At 44.1% G+C, this 27,397-nt stretch overlaps 1 protein-coding gene across 5 annotated transcripts in view; it reads right to left on the minus strand.

Annotated features, from left to right (window-relative positions):
- Window positions 1-5,941: 5,941 nt before the first annotated feature.
- LOC140588675 (polymeric immunoglobulin receptor-like) overlaps window positions 5,942-27,397 on the minus strand; it is a 233,436-nt gene continuing 211,980 nt past the window's right edge. For all 5 annotated transcript variants that reach the window (XM_072710486.1, XM_072710485.1, XM_072710484.1 and 2 more), the window contains 3 exons: window positions 15,264-15,584; window positions 7,376-7,436; window positions 5,942-6,611 (listed from right to left, as the gene is read on the minus strand). In XM_072710486.1, coding sequence (XP_072566587.1) covers window positions 6,449-6,611; window positions 7,376-7,436; window positions 15,264-15,584 — 545 coding nt within the window. In that variant the 3' untranslated portion in view covers window positions 5,942-6,448. The remainder of the gene's footprint in view (window positions 6,612-7,375; window positions 7,437-15,263; window positions 15,585-27,397) is intronic.

Here is a 27,397-nt window from a genome sequence, read left to right on the forward strand (position 1 = left end):
ATGGACTGTTTGCCCTCCTTCCTGCATCATGAGGGACCCTACGCACCCTGTTCATGGACTGTTTGCCCTCCTTCCTGCATCATGAGGGACCCTACGCACCCTGCTCATGGACTGTTTGCCTTCCTTCCTGCATCATGAGGGACCTTACACACCCTGCTCATCGACTGTCTGCCCCCTTCCTGTATCTTGAGGGACCCTACGCACTCTGCTCATGGACTGTTTACCCTCCTTCCTGTATCCTGAGGGACCCTACGCACTCTGCTCATGGACTGTTTACCCTCCTTCCTGTATCCTGAGGGACCCTACGCACTCTGCTGATGGACTGTTTACCCTCCTTCCTGTATCCTGAGGGACCCTACGCACTCTGCTCATGGACTGTTTACCCTCCTTCCTGTATCCTGAGGGACCCTACGCACCCTGTTCATGGACTGTTTGCCCTCCTTCCTGTATCCTGAGGGACCCTACGCACCCTGCTCATGGACTGTTTGCCTTCCTTCCTGTATCATGAGGGACCCTATGCACCCTGTTCATGGACTGTTTGCCCTCCTTCCTGTATCCTGAGGGACCCTACGCACCCTGCTCATGGACTTTTTTGCCCTCTTTCTTTCAGTAAAAGAAATATTTATCGGACTACATCTCATGTTACACATAAGGGCTTCGCTGCAGTTGTAAATTCCGCACTTTGGCCCTTCCTGTGAATTCTCATTCATGTTACAGCACTGCTATAAATCATCACTGTTACATGTCAGGTTACATTGCTGCAATAGTTACCTTATTTTATCCATTGAATTATTGTTTTAGATTTTATTATTGCTACCTATATCAGACCTGAGTACTTCATTATGTTCCCTTCATATACATGGTCTGGAATGACAATAAACATCCGCTATGCTTTATCCTTACATTTTTAAGATAAAATATTCTAAAGGCTGGTAATAGCAGCTCCAGTCAATTACAAGCTTATTAATCTCACTTTGATTACAGGTACAGACATGGAGGTATTGGGATATGTGAGTTTTTTTCAGACCCCACTAGATGGCGCTCTTGGTTTGCTCTGGGTCTTACCTTGAGCCCTTTTTGGAACAGAGCACACCATCCAGTAGGGTGAGATAATACAGCTAATGGTTCATGAAGCATCGTTTTGGCCATCCCTAATGAGTATCAGCTTCTCAATCCAGCATAAATACCCCAGTTTGAATGATTTGAATGATTGGATGAACTGGAACATTTCTGTGTACTGCTGGCACATTGTGGACATAGAAAAGACTCTGTGATTTTAAAATCAGTCAGTTAAGATGTATTTGCTCTGAATGTAACTTCTTACCCTGCATTAACCCGTATGATACGCTGGTCCATCAAAGGTCTCATACACAGTTAAGGGCAGAACTCCATGCTATCATATTATATTCAGTTTACACATTTTCCTAGGATGTCTGCTGTTAGTCATTACAAACAGGAAGTGGAAATACAATCATCCCAGAGTAAGTGATTCTCACCTGGAGGCCCATCAGAGGATGAAGAGGAGCATCAGAGGAGCCTTATGTGTGTCTCACTGACCTCAGATCTGTAGGGACTGAGACTCACTCCCTGATTCTCCATAACGTTACTGTTTCTCAGTCTTCTTAATGCCCACATACTGCAGTCACAGTAAAGAGGGAAGGGTCACTTTATACATCACACAGGAAGTGATGCAACCATCTTTCATACAAAATCAGGACCCTTGTTGTCCTGAATAATATTTACTCTTTTAATGTTCATCAGTCATAAAAAGTCACATATCATGGGTTTAATATTGACATTGTTATATGAGTGCGTTGAAATTCTATTTAAATACTATGTGTTATGGTCAGATGGTGGATCTATCTGATATTCATCCATTCCTCACTGGAATACCTGGGTCTCTCCTCTGCAGCTCTTTCCTGAAGCATCAGATCCCTTTATTAGAGAATCTCCTATGTGTAGCTGCCCTCTAGTGGACAAACAAAATGCAGCTACTTATGTCAAAATAAATGCATTTAACCTTAGTATGCTTCATGCCTTCACTGTAAGGCCTAACTGAATTTTCCTCAGATGGTGGATCTGTCTGATCTTCACTTTCTTTTAGCATGAAATACTTTAATAGGGAATCTCCTGTACATGCCTGCCCTCTAGTGGATAAACCAAATTCAGCCATTTATTTCCGAACACAGATCGCGTGCTAAAATCCATGTGATATTTGAGGAAAGAGACCCCTTCAATCTACATGGAAGTACAACTTGAAAAAATTAAATAGTTTCTGAATGGTCCACAGAAACTTACTTTACAAGCTTTTCAAAATATTAAGCTTATAGAAAAAGCTTGAAACTCCACACTGTTAAGTTTCATATTAGCTTACTGATATATGCTGAGATGCTTCTTATTGCTGATGACATTCTCCTTGTCACAGGCATATTTTGTCTCTGATGGCAGTTTACGAATAGCAGATCCTGCCCGTGCCTTTCTGCCCCCTAGTGGACAAAGAATATGATAGCAACACTCTACAGATCACAAACCTGCCCAGTTTATCTGAATGATATGAAATGTCTTAATGCTGAAGAATCTCTGTTGCTTGTATGATTCTATTTTAAGATACACAGATATTCACCCCCACTGACTTGGCATTCAGTAAGACACAGTGGAATTCTGTGGAACCTCCATCTGAAACCAGTATTAGAGCCTTAAACCTAATTTTGTAGCTGGATGGTTCTGCTGGACATTATGCTCTTTTCACACAACAGAAACATCTCTTCTGCTTTGTAATGTAAATAAGAGACATTCTGGACGACTGACAACTTCATCATAACATCGTTCTGTAGATGAAATCATCCTGCTCCTGGACATTAGTTTTATCTCCTTAAATCCCTGGTCAACAGGAATCCTACTAGCCTGGAGCAGGAGACCCAGCCTGCCTGCTCTGGATCTCTTTTCTTAAGGACCACTGTGCTGTATGGGATTTCGTGTTCAGTGTCTGGGTTCGACTGGAACAGAAATATGGCTCAATCACTGTGGAAACTCCCACACAGATTGTGATTTTTAAATAGAAATCTACACTAAGAGTAGCAATGGGACTCTGGTTACTAACAGTGCTAAGTTTGTCTCTCTGCTCAAACCAAAAGAAATACATGTTTGATGGTGATCAAGAACATTGATGTTGTTGTCCATCCAGTTCTGATTGGGGGTGTGTGTGTGACTCAGCGGGTTCAGGCTCTGTGTCTCTGATGGGAAAGTCACTGGTTCCAGCCTCAGCAGAATAGTCACACCCCCAATGGGCCTTTGACAAGCCCCTTAACCCCTGAAACACTTCAGGGGCGGCAGATAAACTACAGCCAAACCCCAAGTTTCACTCTCAGCTAGAAGTTGGAGGTAGAAATCCATGCTATCAGGGTAAATGAGTTTATACACACAGCAGCTCATATGTGAGTATTTAGAGTATTTGATTTGACAGCAGGGATCATCCATCCATCCATCCATCCATTAGTCTTTCTACTGCTTATTCAGTTCAGGGTGGTGGGTGTCAAGAAATTATCCAAAATTTACTGAAAGGCTTCAGTTATCTGTCTTTTCATCTTAACTACACTGAAATGTGGAGTGAGAGAGTGACAGTCTGTCCCAGAGTAAGTGATCCTCACCTGGAGACCCATCAGTCAAGAAGAGGATGAAGAGGAGCATCAGAGGAGCCTTATGTGTGTCTCACTGACCTCAGACCTGTGGAGACTGATACTCACATCCTGGCTCTCCATAACTTTACTGTTTCTCTGTCTTCTCTATGCTCACATACAGCAGTCACAGTAAAGAGGGAAGGGTCACTTTATACATCACACAGGAAGTGATGCAACTACAGTGATGTTTCATGCAAAATCAGGACTCTTGTCATCCTCTGTAATATTTAGGCTTTAAAAGTTCATCAGTTATAAAAAGTCACATATTATGGGTTTAATATTCACATTGTTATATGAGTGCGTTGAAATTCTTTTTAAATATTAGGTTTTATGGTCAGATGGTGTCTCTGTCTGATCGTTATCTATTCCTCACTGGCAAACCTGGGTTTTCCCTCTGCAGTGTTTTCTGGAAGTTTCATATCGCTTTATTAGGGAATCTCCTAATAAATAAGCCCTCTAGTGGATAAACAACATTCTGCTACTTATGTAAAAATAAATGCATTATGCTTAATGCCTTATTATGCTTCATGGCTTCACTGTGATGCTGAACACCTGCTTCTATCTTCTAACTGCTCATCCTGTTCAGGGTCATGGGGGTCCAGAGTTTACAAGCACAAGGGAGGGAACAATCACAGGGCGCAGCACACACAGACACACAGACACACACACAGACACACACAGACACACACACACACACACACACACACACACACACACACATGTAGGGTAAACATATCCTTATGGGGACCGCTCATTAATTTCAATGGGAAAAATGCTAACGCTAACTATGACAACCTTAACCTCTACCCTGCCCTAACCATAACCATAAGTAACCTGACAAAATACAAGAGTTTTCATAGCAGTCACCGATTTTTATAAAATAGAGTTTTCCCTTATGGGGACCAGGAAACAGGTCCCCATAAGGGAAAATAATGGATATTTATCATGTTACGGGGACATTATGTCCCCATAAGGATAGGTAAACCCGCTCGCACACACACACACACACACACAGACCATATTATACAATATGGAAGTGGTATGGATATACATGATGGGAACAGAGAGTTTTTGCATTTTTAGTTTTTTCATAGCAGTCACCAATTTTTATAAAATAGAGTTAAATGGATATTTATCACGTTATGGGGACATTATGTGATAGGTAAACCCGCTCGCGCACACACACACACACGCACACACACACACACACACACAGACCATATTATACAATATGGAAGTGGTATGGATATACATGATGGGAACAGAAACTGCACATGGTATATTTCAGTGTCCAGCAGAGAGGAGATGAGCTGTATAGTCCGAGAGCCACTGGGAGGAAGGACCTCTGGTGGCGATTAGCTGTGTAAAGAGAAAAGGGGAGAGTACCTTCCCTGTGGAGCTCCTGTGTGCTCACCAGCGAGTCCGACACACAGTTCTGTGGGCGTACGTACTGAGGACGTCCGGATAGGTAACCCATAATGCAAGCCACCAGAGGATCGTCTGCCTGCATCACTGTCATCTTCCTCCCCAGAAGTACAGGCTGGATGGTACTGAAAGCTCTTGAGACGTCGAAAAACATGACTCTGACCCCCGGCGTAGGGTGTAGGCACGATGAAGCAGGTAGATTATGGTGTCCTTTGCGCAAACCTCTGGTTGGTAGGCAAACTGCAAAGGGTTCATTCTTGTTTTTAGTAAAGAGTAAAGAGATTTTTAAAAATATTTCTGGAGTTTTGAGAAGCATGATTGTCCAAAGTTGAACTGATTGTCCAAAGTCATTTATTTGGTAAAGTAGCTCATTTAAATCTCCCAGCCCTCTGTGATTCTTTCTATTCCCACTTCTGGAGACATAAGAGAGCATTATCACCAACACAATAAGAGGGTTACTGTTAAATCATGTAAAGAAATTTACTGTGGAATTTTCTGATCCAGGTTTTCAACTTGACTTACTGATATTTAACGAGTGTTAAACCAGAAACCAAAAGATTACACTGGGATATTTCCATTTGACGTGGGCCAACAGGTATTTGATATCTTTCCCTTGACTTTTGACACGTCCCCTTTCCCCATATCTGGGCTGCTGATAGCAAGATGGTGTATTTTTAACGCACTGTGAGGTTTTTTTGTGTTACATCACAGTCTGAGAGGGTCACTGATTGGTGGGATCTGACAGTGAGGAGTGACCTGCAAACCACAAACCATTTACTTTAAGGTTGATAAATTCTTCAATTTTAATGAAAACTTCAGAACAAGATGTAAACTGAATCATCAATTTCACATTTATTAAATCAAAATAATGACCAGCATACAATAAATATGTATATAAGAATTAATAAGCAATGAAATAAAATTTAATTTCGCTTTCCAATATTAAACCAATCCAGTCCAATAATAATCCCATATTAAACTTTGACCAGCAGGTGGCAGCAAAGCACGTGTGAGAAGAGGCCATCAGCGGTACAAAGCACTGGCTGTACAGGTTCCCAGCAGACAATCCTACACTGCGTGAGAGAGGCCTCACTGCAGTTAGCATAACCATTTATTTTACAGCTCTTCTGTCTCATTCTGCTCCACAAAGGTCACCCCCCCTCCCAGCTTCCTCTGACACAGAGAGATTCATGCACAAATAAATGGCTACAGCGTAAACTGAAACCCTCCTGCTATATAAAGAGGATTTCATACAAACACAGCATAACCTTGCTTATACAGCCTTGAGGATTGCTCATTTATTTGCACTCATGTATATTAATGTATTTATAAGCTTGTATAATTATTCAGATTGCCAGATTGTTTGTATTGGCCCCTCCCTCGGCTTCTCTCTGATTGGATCCCTTCTTTCTGCAGGAGCACCAGTTCAGCTGAATGGCGATGATGGTGCAGATCAGATACAACACACCAGTCTCAGCTTTCAGTGCAGCATCCAGAACCTGCCCCCACCTGTCAGACATATAATACATCAGTGTGTCTGTCAGTCACACGTATCACATTTAAACCTGAAGAACAATGCAATGAATCTACTCTGACAGAATTATAACCATCAACAGCAGCACCAATAAGCCCAGTCCCACATACAGAGCCAGCTGGACCAAGGAGCTGAATAAGAGGGTGGATCTGAACAGTAAAGTCTTACATGCTTTATAGCAACATGGTACAGTTACATGTCACATCTGTACTATTACACAGGCTGCATGTGAGGAACAGGAGACATTAACAAAGAGCATGAGATTAGCTAGACAATTTAACTGCCAGTTTTATTAAGATTATTAGCAGAGATTCACATAAACTGGTGTGGAAGTACAGATTCACTGTATAAAGCAATACGCACAGCAACTTCTTATCATAGCGACGCAGATGCCCATTTATTTACAAAATAAATCACCATGCATGTGAACCTTTATACAGCTAATGAGTCCTTGTGCACCAGTTACATGCATCCCTGTTTATTAGATTGCATGTTTACTGTTTTGTAAAATCCATTCATCCATCCATCCATCCATCCATCTTCCAAACAGGCCTGCAGTCTATCCCCAGCAGCACAGCGCACAAGGCAGGGGCTCACCCTGGATGGGATGCCATCTCAGGGATAATATAATTAAGAAAAATAAAATAGACACAATGTCTTTATTTTCATGAAAATAACGTGCATTTCCCATTACTGTATGATCAGTCAAATGCTGTAGCATTACGAGCTGAATACTAACCTCTGTTCCTTATCATTCGCTCCTGTGGGGGTCGATCCAGGAGCAGAAGGCTTGATGGTCACTGAAACAGAAGCAGAACCTGGAGTAAGGACTGTGGTGTCTGATTAGGAGGGAAAAGGAAAAACTCTGTCCTGTCAGGCAGGAAAAACTCATAAGGAAAAGGTCATTTATAAAACATTATTCTAAAAAGAATAATGAAAAATATTAATTAGAGTAGCTGGTTGGATACAGAACAATAAATTAAGGTCATGCCCAAAGTCTTCATATCCCATATGATTTTTTTTTTGCAAGATGGCGGCGTGGCAGTAGCATGCAGCGGCCGCTCCGGATCCAAAATGGTGCTGTGTTTGTGCTACATTGCTTCACAACACGACTTCTATGCCTCATGGACATCAGAACAAACGGTGTTCATGTTTACCAAGGCCAAACACTTCTAAATTGCAAGGATCATCCAAAAATCGACCTACAACATAATCTGCTGGAGACACTGCGTGTCCTCGGGTTGCTGTGGAGACTGGGTGTCCTCGGCGTCGCCTGATGCTGGTGACCGGATTATACAGATTATACAGATTATACAGATCCTTGGAAAAGCATTTATACCCTTCCTTAAAAGTTGTTAAACCTCGGATATTCAGACCACGTGCCTGTCATGATAATTCCAACATACAGATCGCTCGTCAGACGTTCCAAACCGGTTCTGAGACCGGTGAGAACTTGGCCTGCAGGAGCTGTCTCTGCTCTTCAGGATTGTTTTGAGCACACTGACTCGTCATGTTTAGGGAGGCTGCAACAATGCCAGTTTGGAGGAGCACACATCATCTGTGCCCAGCTACATCACCAAATGCATCAACGATGTCACTGTCTCCAAGATGATCACAATACACTCCAAGCAGAAGCTGTGGATGACTGCAGAGGTGTGTGAGCTGCTAAACACTCGAGACTCCGCCTTCAGAGCAGGTGACCAGTCGGCCCTGAGAACAGCGAGAGCAGAATTGTCTCGAGCCATCAAACGGCCAGAGAATCCACAGTCACTTCCAGGACAGCGATGACACGCGGCGCATGTGGCAGGGCATCCAGGCCATCAGCAACTACAGGACGACAACACCTGCCTGTGCTAGTGATGCCTCCCTACCAGATGCGCTGAACAACTTCTATTCATGGTGGTTCGATGCTCAGAACGACGTGATGGTGAGGAAGTCCACGGCTCCTCACAACGACCAGGTTCTGTGTCTGACCACGGCTGATGTGAGGAAAACTCTTCCCATAGTTAACCCACGGGAGGCTGCTGGTCCATAAGAACATAAGAACATAAGAACATAAGAAATTTACAAACGAGAGGAGGCCATTCGGCCCATCAAGCTCGTTTGGGGAGAACTTAGCTAATATCTCAGAGTTGTTAAAATCTTATCTAGCTCTGATTTAAAGGAACCCATGGTTTTAGCTTCCACTACAATAGCAGGAAGACTATTCCATACTCTGACTACACGCTGTGTAAAGAAGTGCTTCCTCAAATTTGTTTTAAAATGTTCTCCCGCTAATTTCCACTTATGGCCACGAGTTCTAGTATTTAGACTAATATTGAAATAGTCATTTGGCTGAACAGCATCCAGACCCGTTAGAATCTTATAGACCTGAATCATATCCCCCCTTAGTCTCCTTTGCTCAAGGCTGAACAGATTCAGTTCCGCTAACCTCTCCTCGTAAGACATTCCTCTAAGACCAGGAATCATTCTCGTAGCTCTTCGTTGCACCTTTTCTAAGGCAGCAATGTCCTTCTTGAGGTATGGTGACCAAACCTGCACACAGTATTCTAGGTGGGGTCTTACCAAGGAATTATATAAGTGTAACATCACCTCCCTTGACTTAAACTCCACACATCTAGAGATATAACCCAACATTCTGTTCGCCTTTTTTATTGCTTCCCCACATTGGCGAGAGTGGGACATGGAAGCATCAACATACATACCGAGATCTTTCTCGTAATCAGCTACCTTTATTTCAGTGGAACCCATAAAATATCTGTACTGTATATTTCTGCTCCCTGCATGGATTACCTTACATTTATCTGTGTTAAATTTCATCTGCCAAGTATCAGCCCATTCGCTAATTAAATCCAGATCCCGTTGAAGCCTCTCTGCTGCTTGATTAGTATCTGCTACCCCGCCCACCTTAGTGTCGTCTGCAAATTTAACCAGTTTACTGTATGTATTCGTGTCAATATCATTAATGTAAATTAGGAACAATAGTGGTCCTAAAATTGAACCCTGCGGTACCCCACTATAAACGGAGGCCCACTGTGACATAGTGCCTCTAATAACTACTCGCTGCTTCCTATCAGTTAGCCAGTTTTTGATCCAAGCTGCCACAGTTCCTAAAATTCCTGCAGCTTTAAGCTTTAACAAGAGCCGTTTGTGGGGGACAACATCAAAGGCTTTCTGGAAATCTAAGTAAATCACATCATAGGCCTTTTTGTGATCAATTTCACTTGTAGTCCAGACAACATCCCTGGAAGACTGCTCAGAGAATGTGCAGACCAGCTGGCAGATGTCCTCACTGACATCTTCAACCTCTCCCTGATCACTGCTGCCGTTCCAACGTGCCTCAAGGCCACCACCATTGTTCCCGTGCAAAATAAGTCCTTAGTGTCCTGCCTCGATGACTACCGTCCCATTGCACTCACACCCATCATTATGAAGTGCTTTGAGAGGCTCGTCATGAGGCACATTAAGACCCTGCTGCCCCCCTCACTGGACCCACTGCACCCCAACGGGTCAACAGATGATGTCATCACCTCCACCCTACATCTGGCCCTCACTCACCTGGACAGTAAGGACACATATGTACGAATGCTGTTCATAGATTTCAGTTCAGCATTCAACACAATCATTCCTCAGCTCCTGATTGGAAAGCTGAGCCTGTTGGGCCTGAACATCTCCCTTTGCAACTGGATCCTGACTGAGGGACCTCGGTCAGTCCAGATCAGAAATCACATCTCCAACACCACCACACTGAACACTGGAGCCTCTCAGGGGCTGCGTGCTCAGCCCACTGTTGTTCACTTTGCTGACTCACGACTGTGCAGCAATGCACAGCTCAAACCACATCGTTCAGCGATGACACAACTGTGGTGGATCTCATCAGCAAGAATGATGAGTCAGCATGTGGAGAGGAGGTGCAAAAGCTAACGGACTGGTGTAAAGTCAACAACCTGTATCTGAACGTGCACAAAAAATAAGAGATGATTGTTGAGTTCAGGAGAGCACGGAGCGGTCACTGTCCACTGAACATCGAAGGATCCTCTGTGGAGGTCGTCAAGAGCAATAAATTCCTTGGTGCTCCCCTGGCGGAGAACCTCTCCTGGTCCCTCAACACCAGCTCCATAACCAGGAAAGCCCAGCAGCATCTCTACTTTCTGTGAAAGCTGAGGAAAGCCCATCTCCCACCACCCATTCTCACCACCTTCTACAGAGGGACTATCGAGAGCATCCTGAACAGCTGCATCACTGTCTGGTATGGAAACTGCACCGTATCAGATCGCAAGACCCTACAGCGGATAGTGAGAACAGCTGAGAAGATCATTGGAGCCTCTCTTCCCTCTATCACAGACACATATCACACCCGCTGCATCCACAAAGCCACCAGCATTGTGGGGGATCCAACACGCCCCTCACACACTCTCTTCACCCTCCACCATTCAGGCCCTCACTGCCAGACTGTGTAACATTCTTCCCCCAAGCTGTCAGACTCCTGAACAATCACAGACTGGACTGATACACACACACACACTTTTATACACCCCACTACCTCATGAACTTTTGTACAACTTTTAGTTTTTTGTACAACCCATTGCACTGTGTCACTTTACCTCCATCAGGACTGTATATCAGTAGCTCTGCTCTGCTCTGCCTCTCTCACCCATTATCATTTCTTCTATTCCACTGTCTTGTGTTGCACTGTCTTTGCAATGTCTGCACTTTTTGTAGCACCATGGTCCTGGAGGAACATCGTCTAGTTTCACATATAAAGCTACAGCCATCCACCCATCTATCTTCTAACCCCTCCTGCTGGTCAGGGATTTGGGGCCTGGAGCCGATCCCAGGCAGGACAGGGCACAGGGATGGAGTACATCCTGGACAGGATGCCAGTCAGTCACAGGGCACATAGACACACACTCTCTATTAGAGACACCAATTAGCCTGACTGCATGTCTTTGGACTGAGGGAGGAAACCCACACAGCACATGGAGAACATGCAGACTCCACACACACAGAGCAGAAGCCAGATTCAAACCCCTAAACAAGGAAGGGTAAAGCAACAGCGCCACCTACTGGGCCACCATGGCATCTGCAGGGAAACTATAATCCCAATAAATAACCCTATTCAGCAACAGTTTATTAGCAGGAGAGTTTAAAGAATTTCTTTGTGATTAATTGAGATATTTAAATTCATTCCCTTTAGCTTTGCTGTGACTTCAGCTGAGGAGACGTCATTCTGGAGGTGGGGTACACAACCATTCAGGAGGTTTACAAGGCAAAGCCCAGCCCCCACCTCGGCCAATCAGACCACAGAGCCTCCATGCTCCTACCAGCCTGCACACCATTACTGACATGGTCCAAAGTCACTATCAAGCAGGTCAGAGTTTGGCCAGAAGGAGCCACTTCTGCACTTCAGGACTGTCTTAGGAACATGACGCCAATCACAAGCTCTGGATCACAGCGGACGTCCACAGCAGGCTGAAAGCACAGGATGTGGCCTTCAGGTCTGGTGACCCAGTGTCACTAAGGACAGCCAGATTCAAAAGAAGGGCTTTCGCACGAAAAAAATACATGGCCTTTTCCAAAACGCTGCATACATTGTGTGCCCCTGGTAATTTCCCCCTAAGATTAATAAAATTAATCTTAATCTTATACAGACCTTCACAGATTACACCCCCTCACATACTATGGATTGTAACACCTCCCTCTCTGACAGGCTTAACTAGCTCTTTGCCTGGTTTGATGTATCACACAACAACGCAGAGAAGAGCACCCCTCCCACCAATGAACAGACACCCCACCCATCCACAGCGGAAGTGAGGAACACTCTGTGTAACATGAACCCATATAAGACTGCTGGTCCTGACAATATTCCAGGTGGGGTTCTTAGGGACTGTGCCCATGAGCTGACAGATGGCATGACAGACATCTTTAACACCTCACTCAGACAAGCATGTATCCCCAACTGCCTATAAACTGCCACAGTCATACGGGGCCTAAGAAGACAGCTGCTCCAGGGCTTAATGATTATCCACCCATATCTCTCACTCCATCATAATGAAGGGCTCTGGGCGGCTGGTCATGTGACACATCAAAGCAAACCTCCCTGTCTCCCTTCATCCATACCAGTGTGCATACCGCCCAACCGGCCTGCAGAGGGCGCCATAACCCCGGCCCTTCACACCACACTGACACGCCTGGAGAATAAAGACTGTTACGTAAGGTTACCTTCAGCATGGTGATGCCACAACAACTAACTCAAAATCCGTCCCATCTTGGGCTGAAAATTTAACTTTGCCACCAGACCCTGGACTTTCTGACAGAGACCACAGTCTGTCAGGGCAGGAAACATCACTTCTGCTCCCGTCAGTCTGAGCACAGGAACTCCCCCAGGCCGCTGCCTCCGCCCCGCTACTATTCACACTGCTGACATCCGCCTGCTCCGCCAAGACCACCTCTAACCACATCATAAAGTATGCAGACGACAGCAGCATGACGGCCTCATGAGGGGGGAGACGAGTCTGCGTACAGACAGGGGGGAGAGAGCTGGTGGAGTGATGCAAGGCCCACAGTCTGCTGCTAAACATCGACAGGAGCGAGGAAGCGACTGTGGGCTTCAGGAGGACCTGGGGGGGCGTGACCCCCTATAGGAAATTTACTTCGGGCTTCAGGCCTCTTTATGTTTCAATAGTCAGATTGTCAGTCTTTAAATGTCTTTCATATTAATATTCTGTTCATCACATTATTGCACTATGACCCAAGGTTATTATCGTCAACGAAAACGAACGAAATAACGAAAACTAGAATTGAAAAAACATTTTCGTTAACTGAAATAAAGAAAAAACTATAACTAACTATACTGTAACTGTATTGTGCATTGACAAAACTAACTAAAACGTACTGAAATTATAGATGAAATGTCCTTCGTTTTCGTCTTTGTCAATTTATTTATAAGTCGATTTATTTCGCTCTAGCAGTTTTACGTGAGCTGGCGGCACCGTACAGCATCTCTCTGTCCATCACTTCTTGTTTACAGTCGGCTTTTGCTCACCGCGTTACCTGGAAAAATGGCGACGACAAAAGTTGGGAGAAGGCGGCAGAGTCCTATCTGGAATTTCTTTGACTATGACAGCGAGACAGATAAGAGCAGGTGCATTGTAGAAACAGGTGACAAAATATGTGGGATACTTCTCAAGGGAAAACCCCCACAAATCTGAAAGTCCACTTGAGAAGCTCGCATAAGACGGCTAATCGCGAGTACCTTGACCAAGTAGGCTCTCTGATTAGCTCCCCCGAAAGAGAAGCGACATCCCGACCAGGTAGCATCGGGAAGGAGACGACAACCATAATGAACTGCTTTCACCGACGACCAAACAGCTGCTGGTTAGTAAATACGCAGGAACACCACAAGACTTTATTTCCTTTTTGTTTACAATATTGGACGTATGGTTAACATAGAAAAGCAAAGCACATCAGCATCAGCACCTGTTGTGCAATGGTTTTTGAGTTTGTTAATGTTTTTCTCAGATTGAGCTCCCTGAGACTCCTGGCTGTCAAGAAATGTGACGTGTGCCTCGTGAATGGGTTTATATTCTTATGTTCATGTGTGTCTTTAGTCTATGGGCTATGTTGATTTGTACCAGGCACGCTACCTGTATCCAACATCAGAAGCAGTATCACACACATTTTGCACTTAAGCTGCTATCTTGTAGACTGTTGGTTGTTGTGGATGGTTGATCTTTTTGAATCCTGCACCTGACAAATAACCCAAAGTATGAAAAAATGAAAACTAATACTAAAACTAAGAAAAACTAAACTAAAACTAAGCATTTTGAAAACTAACTAAAACTAGCAAACCTGCTCTAAAGGCTAATTAAAACTAACTAACTGAACTGAATCTGTTCAGCCTTGAGCAAAGGAGACTAAGGGGGGATATGATTCAGGTCTATAAGATTCTAACGGGTCTGGATGCTGTTCAGCCAAATGACTATTTCAATATTAGTCTAAATACTAGAACTCGTGGCCATAAGTGGAAATTAGCGGGAGAACATTTTAAAACAAATTTGAGGAAGCACTTCTTTACACAGCGTGTAGTCAGAGTATGGAATAGTCTTCCTGCTATTGTAGTGGAAGCTAAAACCATGGGTTCCTTTAAATCAGAGCTAGATAAGATTTTAACAACTCTGAGATATTAGCTAAGTTCTCCCCAAACGAGCTTGATGGGCCGAATGGCCTCCTCTCGTTTGTAAATTTCTTATGTTCTTATGTTCTTATGTTCTTATGTTCTTATGTTCTTAACTAAATTAGAGGGAAAAAAGGTCAAAACTAAATAAAACTAAACTATGATGAACAATCCAAAACTATTATAACCTTGCTATGACCAACAAGATGGTAATTTCATCATAGTGTGTGACCCATGGAACATACTGCAGAAGATGATAAAGATACTTTTACGTTACTTTATCCACCCTGGGGCTTGTTGGTAATACCCTGGTAAATACAGCCCCACCCTCCAGATTGTCCAGAAAAAGCAAAGACCCCCTACATGAGTGAAACTGTTGTGGTCACTTAGCATTTATCTATATATACTGAAGTATAAATGATTCACAGACAGATTTAAATTAATTACTTACGTTCAGTGCTGGTTGTGGCTGTAGTTGTCTGACTGACAGTAATATGAACTGGGATCTCAAATTTTCTTTCATTACACCAGTACCAGCCAGTGTCCTTCCTCTCCAGTCCCCTCATTGTCACACTGAAGACTTTATTTACTCTGTCATCCGTGATCAGGACAGGCCTCCCATCCAAACTCTCAGATCCCTCTGATGCACAGGAGCCCCCGATCTTACACCATATCCTCTGACCAAAATCATATTTATAGTGACACTGAACACTGACATTGTCTCCTTCCACACCCGTCACCTCCTGTTTGTCCACTGACAGCAATGATAAACCTGAACACACAGATTATAAACAAACACTGTGATATTTATGCATAAATAAAATATACAATTCATAAAATATGAGCCAGTTACATGCTTATATTAATGTAACCATACTTTTTATAAACATCTAAAACTAAACTAAAGGACAGAGAGCTGGGGGCCGGATATGGAAACCACAAGCCTGGAGGTGTGAGGCCCCCACGCTGCCCCCAGTCTCTACCAGCTAGAGGGTAACTAGCTCCCCAAACCTGCTGCAGAGTGAAAGACAACTAATTTAAATTGATGTTGTTACTTTTCAATGGTCTCAGGTATGCTATTGAACAAAAGTAGAATTTGGAATCTATTCTATATCTTTTTTAAATGTTAAAATATTTTTATTCTTTCTGTGTTAGTGTCCTTCCTTCCTGACTGAGTGACATGTTACATTCTGTGCATCTCATTGGCTACAGTCTGCAGTACAGACATCTTACCATTAATGACTGACAGGGAAACCCAATCTCCAACATCTGAACCTCCACTGATCTTCACACCACAGAAGTAATAACCAGAGTCCCCAGCTGTCAGATTGTTGATGGTCAGAGTGAAGACTCGCTGGTCAGGATCATCTCTGATTGACACATTACCCTCCTGTGGAGAGTCACTGTGTACTATGGGAGTACATGAACTTTCATTATACCCTCTGCACCAGTATTTCACATGAGTTTTATATCTGTCACTATAGACACATGGGATGGTGACAGATCCTCCTCTCTGTAGAAACATCCATCCCACTGTGGACACACCTGCAGGGACAGTATGAAAATTACCAGGCTGATTAACTCTCACTCCCTCTTACACCATTTATACACATATTAATAAAGAGTCAGTACCAGCCCACTCTAGGTTACAGCACTAAACTCTACAGAAATATTAAAACTTATTTTGATTACATGTTGGTCTTACTAAGTACTACAGTTTTGGGAAAACAGTTTATGAAAAGATTAACCAGTCAAGTAGCTTCACAATAAGCTTTAAAATAGCCCCTTTTCTGGCTTAGATTTGTGTAACTTCTACATATTTGTGACAGACATCTTACCATCAGTAACTGACAGTTCAACCCAAGTTCCATATTCTGAATGTCTATTGATCATTACACCACATGAGTAGTGACCAGAATCCTCAGCTGTCAGACTTTTGATGGTCACAGTGAAGACTCGCTGGTCAGGATAATCTCTGATTGACACTTTACCCTCATGTGGCGAGTCAGTGTGTACTATGGGAGTACATGATTTCCAGTTCAAACCTTTGCACCAGTATTTCACATGAGTTTTATATCTGTCACCATAGAAACATGGGATGGTGACAGATCCTCCTCTCCATGCAGGCACCCTGCTCACTGTGTACACACTGTCAGCACCTGTGGAGAATAAATAAATAAAGATTTTTCACATCACAGCATCTCTAAGTAATACTGCTTGGTTTGTATAATACTTGGATTAGGTTCATGTGTGTTTAGCAGAACCATGAAGATGCTGTAAAAGACACAGACTGTAATTTTGGCATAAGGACAAGAGAGAGACACAGGAAAACAAAATGGTGTCTGATCTTGAGAAGAGCTACAGCAGGATGTGGGATCGGGAACCTGAGCCTGGGAGTGTGTTCTAGGGTCTGAGAGGAAAACCAGGACCTTAAATCAGTAGTAAAAGGCCCAGATGAGGTGAATGAATGGGCTGGTCACTGTGTGGGATGGCCACACCCCTTCAGTACTATGGCCTTACTTGTAAACATATCCAATGCTGTGATACAGGTCCTCTCCTATTCCCTCTATACATGCTTCCTTTGGGCTCCATTTGCGAACGTTATAATGTAAAATATCATTGCTATGCCGGTGATATGCAGCTCTATCTGCCATTAAAACCTGGTGACTGCTGCTCTCTGACGGCCCTTTCTGACTGAGGATATTAAGAACAGGACGGCAATGACTTTCCTCCAGATTAATGAAAACAAGACAGAGGAAATGAGTTTTGGTCACTCAGGGTCTGTTCATGATCTCAGAGAACAATTGGCGCCTCTTTCAGAAAACTTCCGGTCACATGGTAAACATCTTGGTGTCATCTTTGATTCATCATTGAGTTTGATAAACAAATAAATGCGGCTGTGAAGGGGCGTTTCTGTCAGCTGAGCTCAACAGCCAAAGACCTGCAGACAGTTACTCCTGCTTGTATCTTATCCCGATTGGACTGCAATTCTGGGTAATCTTGTTTAAAAACTTACTTTAACTTTTGGGCCTTTCGTTCTGTTTTATCTTAAAAAATCTAAATTAATTGTATTTTTCGTGTAACATTGAACAATGCCTCTGTTTTTATTACGTATTTTTATTGTACAGGTCTTTGGCACAACGTACAGTGGGTACGGAAAGTATTCAGACCCCCTTCAATTTTTCACTCTGTTATATTGCAGCCATTTGCTAAAATCATTCAAAATATTTTTTTTCCTCATTAATGTACACACAGCACGCCATATTGACAGACAAAAAAAATAATTTTTGAAATTTATTAAAAAGGAAAAACTGAAATATCACATGGTCCTAAGTATTCAGACCCTTTGCTCAGTATTTAGTAGAAGCACCCTTTTGAGCTAATACAGCCATGCGTCTTCTTGGGAAAGATGCAACAAGTTTTTCACACCTGGATTTGGGGATCCTCTGCCATTCCTCCTTGCAGATCCTCTCCAGTTCTGTCAGGTTGGATGGTAAACGTTGGTGGACAGCCATTTTTAGGTCTCTCCAGAGATGCTCAATTGGGTTTAAGTCAGGGCTCTGGCTGGGCCATTCAAGAACAGGTCACAGAGTTGTTGTGAAGCCACTCCTTCGTTATTTTAGCTGTGCGCTTAGGGTCATTGTCTTGTTGGAAGGTAAACCTCCGGCCCAGTCTGAGGTCCTTAGCACTCTGGAGAAGGAGTTTGTCCAGGATATCCCTGTACTTGACCGCATTCATCTTTCCCTCGATTGCAACCAGTCGTCCTGTCACTGCAGCTGAAAAACACCCCACAGCATGATGCTGCAACCGCCATGTTTCACTGTGGGGACTGTATTGGACAAGTGATGAGCAGTGCCTGATTGTCTCCACACATACCGCTTAGAATTAAGGCCAAAAAGTTCTATCTTGGTCTCATCAGACCAGAGAATCTTATTTCTCACCATCTCAGAGTCCTTCAGGTGTCTTTTAGCAAACTCCATGAGGGCTGTCATGTGTCTTGCACTGAGGAGAGGCTTCCGACAGGCCACTCTGCCATAAAGCCCTGACTGGTGGAGGGCTGCAGTGATGGTTGACTTTCTGCAACTTTCTCCCATCTCCAGCCAAAGTGATCTTTGGGTTCTTCTTTACCTCTCTCACCAAGGCTCTTCTCCCCCGGCAGCTAAGCTTGGCCGGAAGGCCAGCACTAGGAAGGGTTCTGGTCGTCCCAAACGTCTTCCATTTAAGAATTATGCAGGCCACTGTGCTCTTGGGAACCAAGAATTTTTTTTGTAACCTTGGCCAGATCTGTGCCTTGCCACAATTCTGTCTCTGAGCTCTTCAGGCAGTTCCTTTGACCTCATGATTCTCATTTGCTCTGACATGTATTGTGAGCTGTAAGGTCTTATATAGACGGGTGTGTGGCTTTCCTAATCAAGTCCAATCAGTATAATCAAACACAGCTGGACTCGAATGAATGAAGGATGATCAGAAGAAATGGAAAGCACCTGAGTTAAATATATGAGTGTCACAGCAAAGGGTCTGAATACTTAGGACCCTGTGATATTTCAGTTTTTCTTTTTTAATAAATCTGCAACAATTTCAAAAATTCTTTTTTTTGTCTGTCAATATGGGGTGCTGTGTGTACATTAATGAGGAAAAAAAAATATTTTAAATGATTTTAGCAAATGGCTGTAATATAACAAAGAGTGAAAAATTGAAGGGGGTCTGAATACTTTCTGTATCCACTGTACATTGCTTTTAAATGTGCTATTTAAATAGAAATTACTTAACAAGACTTGACATACAAAAAGCATTTAAATGTATTTTAGTTCAGCCAGCCACCTTGCACATGCTTATCCAGTACAGGGTCAGTACAGTACAGGGAGCGTGGAGCTGATCTGAGGCAGAACAGGGCACAAGGCAGGGGAACAGCCAGGACAGGATGCCAGTCTGTCACAGGGCACAAGGTAGGGGAACAGCCAGGACAGGATGCCAGTCTGTCACAGGGCACAAGGCAGGGGAACAGCCAGGACAGGATGCCAGTCTGTCACAGGGCACAAGGCAGGGAAACAGCCAGGACAGGATGCCAGTCTGTCACAGGGCACAAGGCAGGGGAACAGCCAGGATAGGATGCCAGTCTGTCACAGGGCACAAGGCAGGGGAACAACCAAGACAGGATGCCAGTCTGTCACAGGGCAAACACTCACACACAGTCACTATGGGCACTTTTAGAGGCACCAATTCACCTGAACCACGTGTCTTTGGGCTGTGGGAGGAACCCGAGAACTGAGAGGAAACCAGCATACTGTAGATACAGGAAGAACATGCAAACTGCCCACAGAGAGCTGGAGGCCGGATATGGAAACCACAAGCCTGGAGGTGTGAGGCCCCCACGCTGCCCCCAGTCTCTACTAGCTAGAGGGTAACTAGCTCTCCAAACCTGCTGCAGAATGAAAGACAACCAGGTTAATCTCCACCCCTGAGGCTGATCTTGACCCCCTGATCTTCTCACTGTGGATCTTCAATTCCACCCCAATTACCCCCCCTCCCCTCAAGCCTCAAAATGTACTACTGGCAAAAAATAATAAGTTTTTTTTTCTTTTTGTAAACTTACAGTGAAATTTCTAAGACAACATGGACTGGTTAACAAATTACTTACTGTATGACCTCAGTCTTTGCCTCAGTTGCCATTTTTCAGTGATCACACTACAATGCTAATGCCATGTCACATAAGGCTGGACAAGCCTCTGATTGGTCAATAAAAACATTGCTATAGAAACTTCATTGGCCCAGAAGCAACAGCCGATCAAGACAGTGTGTGTCCGTGAGCACGTGTCCGTGAGCACCTGTGTGTACACCTGTGTGTCAGCGCGCTGGTGTTCCTAAGGTTTCTCCATGTAAATGTCTAGTAGTGTGTGTGGGGAGCCACAGCCCCGCCCACCGAGGACCTGAAGCCGACACGAAGGAGACCCGGGCCCTAGACATCCAGAGGCCCCCCAGGGCACGGGAATATCTGGAGTGTCCTGTGATGTTCCCACCCCCTGCATAACGCATTATGATTGGTTGGTTTCACTGTCACTCTGCACTATAATGTACAGGGACGATGTTTTGCTCATAGATATGAAAGCCTAGATGCCTCATTGGGAGCCTTGCCCCTCAGTTCTCCCAGGCCCTAAGGCCCACCCCTGGGGGTTCTTTGATATCTTTGCTCAGTGTTTCACTATGGGGATCAGTTTGGGTGTGACCAGCTATGGAAGCACCAATAACATCAGACTATTTGTGACAGACAGGTAGACCTGAGACCAGGCTCCGCCCTGCTACCCCAGTTGACCTCCCTGACGGGTCATTCTAGAGAGATTCCTTCCCATGCCTGTGCAAGGAGGGAAGTGATGATGCAACTCCTTCCTCTTTTACCAAAGAACCAGGGATTATGTCAAGTAACACAAAGTTCTTTTTCTAACTTCGCTAGATGTTTCATTGTGAGAGATAGGCGACTCCCAGAATGCACTGCAGTATCCCAAATCCGTGGACTGTAAACACCCAGAAAGCTGATTCTTACACCAGTCCTGAGGTGTCGGCACAGATGACCCTGAGACAGCCAGCCTGTAAAAATGCACAGATAAAGACTGATAACACTGTGAAAGTGCCTGGTGACACTTTAGACAAGGAGCCTTATTCTCCTGAACCGAAGGAGAACTTACAGCGGGGATCCCTGGAAGGAAGGGAGCCTCTGAAGGCAGAACAGGGGGGCTGAAGACCCCAAGCTCCTCTTTGGGGGGGGCAGTCAGAGACCTGCTACCTTTTCCCTTAATGGGGTCAGAAGCCACAGCAGCAAAGAGATGTTTCCCCCACAGCCCTGGGTTGGCCGCTCTCCACTGCTGGCCGGCCTGATCTCCACCAGGAGCTGCCCTCTGGCCCCAGCCTGCCTGCCTCTTGCTGCCCCCCAAAGCCTGACTGAGCTGTCTGAGGGGGCCTCATCCTCCTGTTTCCTGACAGTGCTGGTTTCCCTCATTTTATCCAGGCCCAGGCCAAAGAGACCCTTGTTAGGGGTCATTGGCCGTATCCATGTCCTCCGCCTTCTGGGCATCCCCCAGGGCAGACAGGTGCAGCTAGAGGGCGCTCTCACCAGCATCGTGGGTCACTGGCTAAGGTATGCCCAGCTTTACTGCTGCCCGTATGCAGACCTCATACAGGTTACAGTCAGCCTGAGAACCTGTGTCTGTCGTGCTGGGGTGGGGGGGTCTAGACTGTTGGGTGAGGAAGATGGAGTCGTCACCCTCCTCTTCCTCTATATAGCCCATGTTGAGCAGTTCAGAGTTGGCCCCCCCCTCTGTGTCCTCATCACCCGGTGCTCACTCCTCTTCTCCCTCCTCCAGAGATTCAGTTTCCATCATGTCCGCCCAGATCAATGTAGTTCACTGATGATGGATGTTAGCTGTTACTTGAGAAGTAGAGCGGCCCAAGCCCTGTTTGTTTGCTAGTGAATGCATGTTTGCGTGTCCACTAATGACATCTGAGGGTGTTTAACACCCATACAAACTACGCATAGAGGATGGTGGTCCCTGACCAGGCTAATGACCTTTGGTGGCAATAATGACCTTCGGTATAGTGGCTCGAGAGGAAGGTGACCGATAATGAGGAACCATTAAGCCCCAGAGACTTATCACAACATGATAGTTGGTTGGTTCATCGCTTTAGCAGACGGGGTTTGGTCTGTCTGTCAGGGGAGTTGGCTCATTGACCACATAATTTGGTTGGGAAGCATGTGACTTCAGCAGCTGACCAGCTAGTTGAATCTCACTGTAAGTTTACCTTGACGTGTTTACTCTGGCCAACAGGTAAATTCAACCACATCAAAAATATAATACTGCATAGGAAGAGACACTTGTAATTCCATGTAATAGCTACAGCAACTCGGTAAGCGAGTACAGATGGAAAACTCACCACAACATGACCCCTAATCCTAAGATGCTGACTAAACAGCTACAGTAAATTTCATAACTTTGGATTAATGACATATATTTATTAGGCCTGCTAATCCCATGACTAGAAGTGCAACAATTTGTCTGCCATATTGGAGAAGTCAAAGCAATGCCTTCGCATTCTGCAGCTTTTGGTGTGGATCCTGCTCCAGTGATATAACCTACCATCGGTTAGTGTGTTTACTGGTCATTGTATATGTTTGCACTGACAGTTGCCTGATATTCCCTTGTAAAAATACACTTTCCAATTTTCAGAATAGCACTGGGGGGTATAACAGCTCATCCAGTATACCACTTTTAATTTCCCGTATAGCAAGAGCTTTTCATATACAGACACTCCTCTATTTATGAACTTACGAGCTTTCAGACATACGAACGAAGAAGACTGCAAGTCCAAATTGGATTTGTTAGGCTCCCGTTTCCTGTCTGCAACATCAAAGTTTGTTCTGCGTGTCAATTCCGCCTAATACGAAGCCTGGCCGCTAGTCCCGCCGCGCAGCAGTGTAGCGTGCATACTCTCAGCATTGTTCACCGAGCACCATCTCATCCGACTGTAGGATCACACATGCACATATCACAGGGCCTAAATTCCAGGTGGCCTGAGACAAGGCCGAGCCTGGTATGCGAGGCACCAAAGGGGGGTTACACATATAAACACACACAAACACACACAGATAACAAGGGAGGCCAGCACTCCAACTTTTATTGCCCAAAGATTTAGGGACCTACAGACAAGCAGAGTGGACCTAATGGATAGGGGTCCCTCGACTTGGCACACAACCCCCTCCCCATACATTCTGCCTCACATATCACTCACCCAACAGACGAACACCCTAAAGGAAATTTCATTTAAGTTTGGCTTTTGTATACCCTGTATATTGATTTACTCACGACTACTAGTCTCAATATACAGATAGGTTATGTTTGTATGTGTCCTTAGACAATCTTAGTGTTTTGTGTGCCACCCTTATAACCATGTTCACAGAGTATCACCTATTTTACCCTTTACACTTGAACACATATAAATTTGAATAAATAAATAGGTATTAGCTACCACTGCATATATGTTCTCATGGTTATACCAGAAGAAAAGTTGAATAGTCCTAACTTTCAGAGATTCTTCTTTCTTTGTTTAACAACCCCCCCCCCCCCCCCTTCTCTTCCACATTCCTGTGGTCCTTCTTTGATCTTGGTGGTCCGTTAGCAGGCTTTCTGTATTCTACCATGCACTGACTTGCACAGAACTGAATTAAGGTGTACATTATCCATTCTGGAGAAGATCAGTTGGGATAAGCCACACCAAATTAAATATGTTGTTCCCAGGTGTGCAATTTCAATTGGTGTTACCACAAACTTATGGCCACGCCTATCTATGGATAAGAGGTGCTGTTTTTAATATGAATATGTAATGTAATGTCTGTACAAAGTGTGACATCTGTTGAGATGCAACCCAAAACACCTGTATCATATACTGATGTGAGTCAGTAACATACATTATATAAGTAATTATATACTGCCCATACAGATACCAATACAGATGGTTTGAGGTGTGAACCGCTAGGCTGGATTGGCATGTTTGGTATCAAACTGATGGAATATTACTCCTGATTCCAAATCTGGTGAGTGGTTATCATGAGAGTGTATGGGTCAAAAGTTACACCAATTTAATGAAAATCATCAGTAAAGGGGAATCAGTCTGGTCATAAATCCCAAAAGGACTGATACTGACCCCCTACGGAAAGCCCGCCAAATGGATGGCCAGCCATTGCTCCAGGAGTCGAATTCCTGGTCATCCCTATTCATGAATTTTAGACCATAAAAGCCTGGCACCTCAGAACAAAGGAGAGCAAAGAAAAGCCCATCAGCCTGAGAGAGGCAGAAAGAACATCAGCCCAGGAGAAGAGAAGCCCGCAAGAAGCCCTCCTGAAGCTTGTCGATGAAGGCCCAGCTAGACAGAGAACTGTAACAAAGACAAAGCTTCACAAGGAGAGAGAATCCAAGGGGCTCCACTCCACTGCTCCCACGCCGTGCCTTCCTGAGTGCCATCATCCCATCAGCTCATCAGCCTCTGCAACCAACTGCCAAGACCAACCCCCCACCCCCCTCTGCAACCAAGTAAACCAACTTCCTATTATTCTAACAACCTAAGCTGTTCTGTTAACTTGCTATAAGACTTTAGGGTTGTGTTTCCACAAACTGTGCTTGCTTTGCAGAACAGTATTTCCCTTTAAAAGTTACTCACTTAAATCTGGTCATTGCATTTCCATAATTACATTGTTTGTTTCTATTCTGTTATTTCGTGTTTGCTGTTGTGTTAAGTGTAATGTCTGTCTTATGTTAGTTGTAGTGTTAGTTAGGAATAAATGCATGTCTTTTACACGACTTCAGCCTCCGTCATTGAGTGTCTCACAATAAGTCCCTGCCTCTGTGCGATCTTGCTACACGCTCTGAACCTCAAACTCGCCTGAAATATCACGAGACTCTCTCTCATTGGCCGAGAGGGGAGCTTCGCTACCAATCGTTTATGTTACCTGGTTACGCAGCTCGGTGGACGAGCCATCTAACCCAGGTTACTAAGCGATACTGGTAATTAGTGAATCCCATTTAAGTCTCACATTAACAGACCCACAGGGATACCTCAATCGAGTTTGGAGGAGCCGACCATTCGGCATAACAATTGGTTAATAATCAGCATTAAATAATAATTAATTAAAATTTAATCAATTTAAAAACATATTGGTGGACATATTAAAATTTACCTGAGCTAATAATTCCTACACCTGTATGCATTCCTGTACCGCCAAACTGTAGCATATCTGAAATGACAGCTGTAACGCTTCAATAGGCAGCAAATTATATAATATTGTTCACTGCTAGAAGCACTATGTGTAGAGTGCATTGGGAGGGGACCCCTATTACCTGTGGGTACCCGTAATACTAACAATTATAATAATAATAATAATAATAATAATAATAATACTACATGTATTTTATATATTGCATTTCTAGATACTCAAAGTCACTTTACAAAGGCAAATCAAAGAAATAGAAAGACATACACACATTAGGCAAACAAACAGGACAAAGTTCTGCCAAGTTATAGGCTATTTTGAAAAGATGGGTCTTAAGAGAGTTTTTAAATGATAAGAGAGATGAGGAGTTCCTAATGTCACTAGGAAGGGAGTTCCATAGAGAGGAGGCAGTAACAGAAAAGGTCCTGTCACCTCAATAGCGGTAATTTGTGATTTTAAGAGGAGAAAAGAGATTAGAGTCAGCAGAACGAAGGCAATGTTTGGGGGAGTGTCTATGCAGTAGATCAGCTAGATATGATGGGGCCAGATTATGAAGAGATTTGTAGATAAAGAGCAAAACCTTAAATTCAATTCAATTTATTTTTATATAGCGCCTTTCACAACAGAGTTGTCCCAAAGCGCTTTACAGGGGTGTGTTGTGATACATAAAGAACGGGGGGAAAAAGGAAGGAAAGGAATTGAATAAAGACAGCCAGAAGACAACGGAGGAGAGGAACCAAAAACTCCCAAGTAGAGAGAAAGAAAATCCTCTGGGGGTCCAAGGTCAATTGGCTGCCCAACCCCCTTGGGCACTAACATTACAGTACAGAAAAGAGTGGACATGCTTGCTAAAAGGGAGGTATATGCTGGGATTAAGGATCAAGATGAAGTCCATCAATGAGTCCGTTATCCATGTTGGCCTGTTAAGGGTGGCCAAAGTCTTTTCTCCACGTTGGGCTGTGCCGAGTGGCACTGAAGGCTGCATCCACAATGATATAGTTCATATGGCCCATTTGCGATGTCACCCCTCCATGGGGTTGAACCAGGACTCCAGATCAGATGGTGCCCACCCTGGGCACCACCCAGCCATGTGGGAAGGCAGTGAACATGGATGGTCAGAACATGCATTGACACATAAACGGATAACCATAGTAGACAAAAATGACATGTACAGCAGTACCAACAGCCATAGTTATGGTGTGGTAGGTTGCGGGTAAGCTAAACTGAAGTAATGGGTCTTCAGTCGAGATTTAAAGACCGAGACCGAATTGGCATCCTGAACATAGACTGGTAAACCATTCCACAATATAGGGGCCTGTAGCATAATGCTTTACTACTCACTCTCACTTTATTCATATGTGGAACGACAAGGAAACCTGCATTCTGTGACCTGAGTGGACGACGCGGCTTGTAAACTTGAAGTAATTCTGTCAGGTAGGCAGGAGCTAGACCATTAAGTGCCTTATATGCAAGTAGGAGAACTTTGAAGTCAGCTCTAAACCTAACAGGAACCAAATGCTGGTAACTAAGAACAGGGCCTATGTGTTCAAACTTCCTGCTCCTGGTGACAATTCGAGCTGCTGCATTTTGAATACGCTGCAAGGTATTTAGTGTGCAGTGTGTGCTGCCAGATAACAGAGCATTACAGTGCTCTAACCTACTGTATACAAAGGCATGTATCAATTTCTCAGTGTCTTGAATAGTAAGAAATCGTCGCAGTTTGGTGATTTGGCATAGCTGTATGAAGCATACCTTCCATACTGCATTTACATGTGATTTAAATGAGAGGCTTGTATCTAAGATGACACCTAGGTTACGGGCTGAGCTGCTGA

The sequence above is a fragment of the Paramormyrops kingsleyae genome, chromosome 4, assembly GCF_048594095.1.
Source record: "Paramormyrops kingsleyae isolate MSU_618 chromosome 4, PKINGS_0.4, whole genome shotgun sequence".
Lineage (NCBI taxonomy): Eukaryota > Metazoa > Chordata > Actinopteri > Osteoglossiformes > Mormyridae > Paramormyrops > Paramormyrops kingsleyae.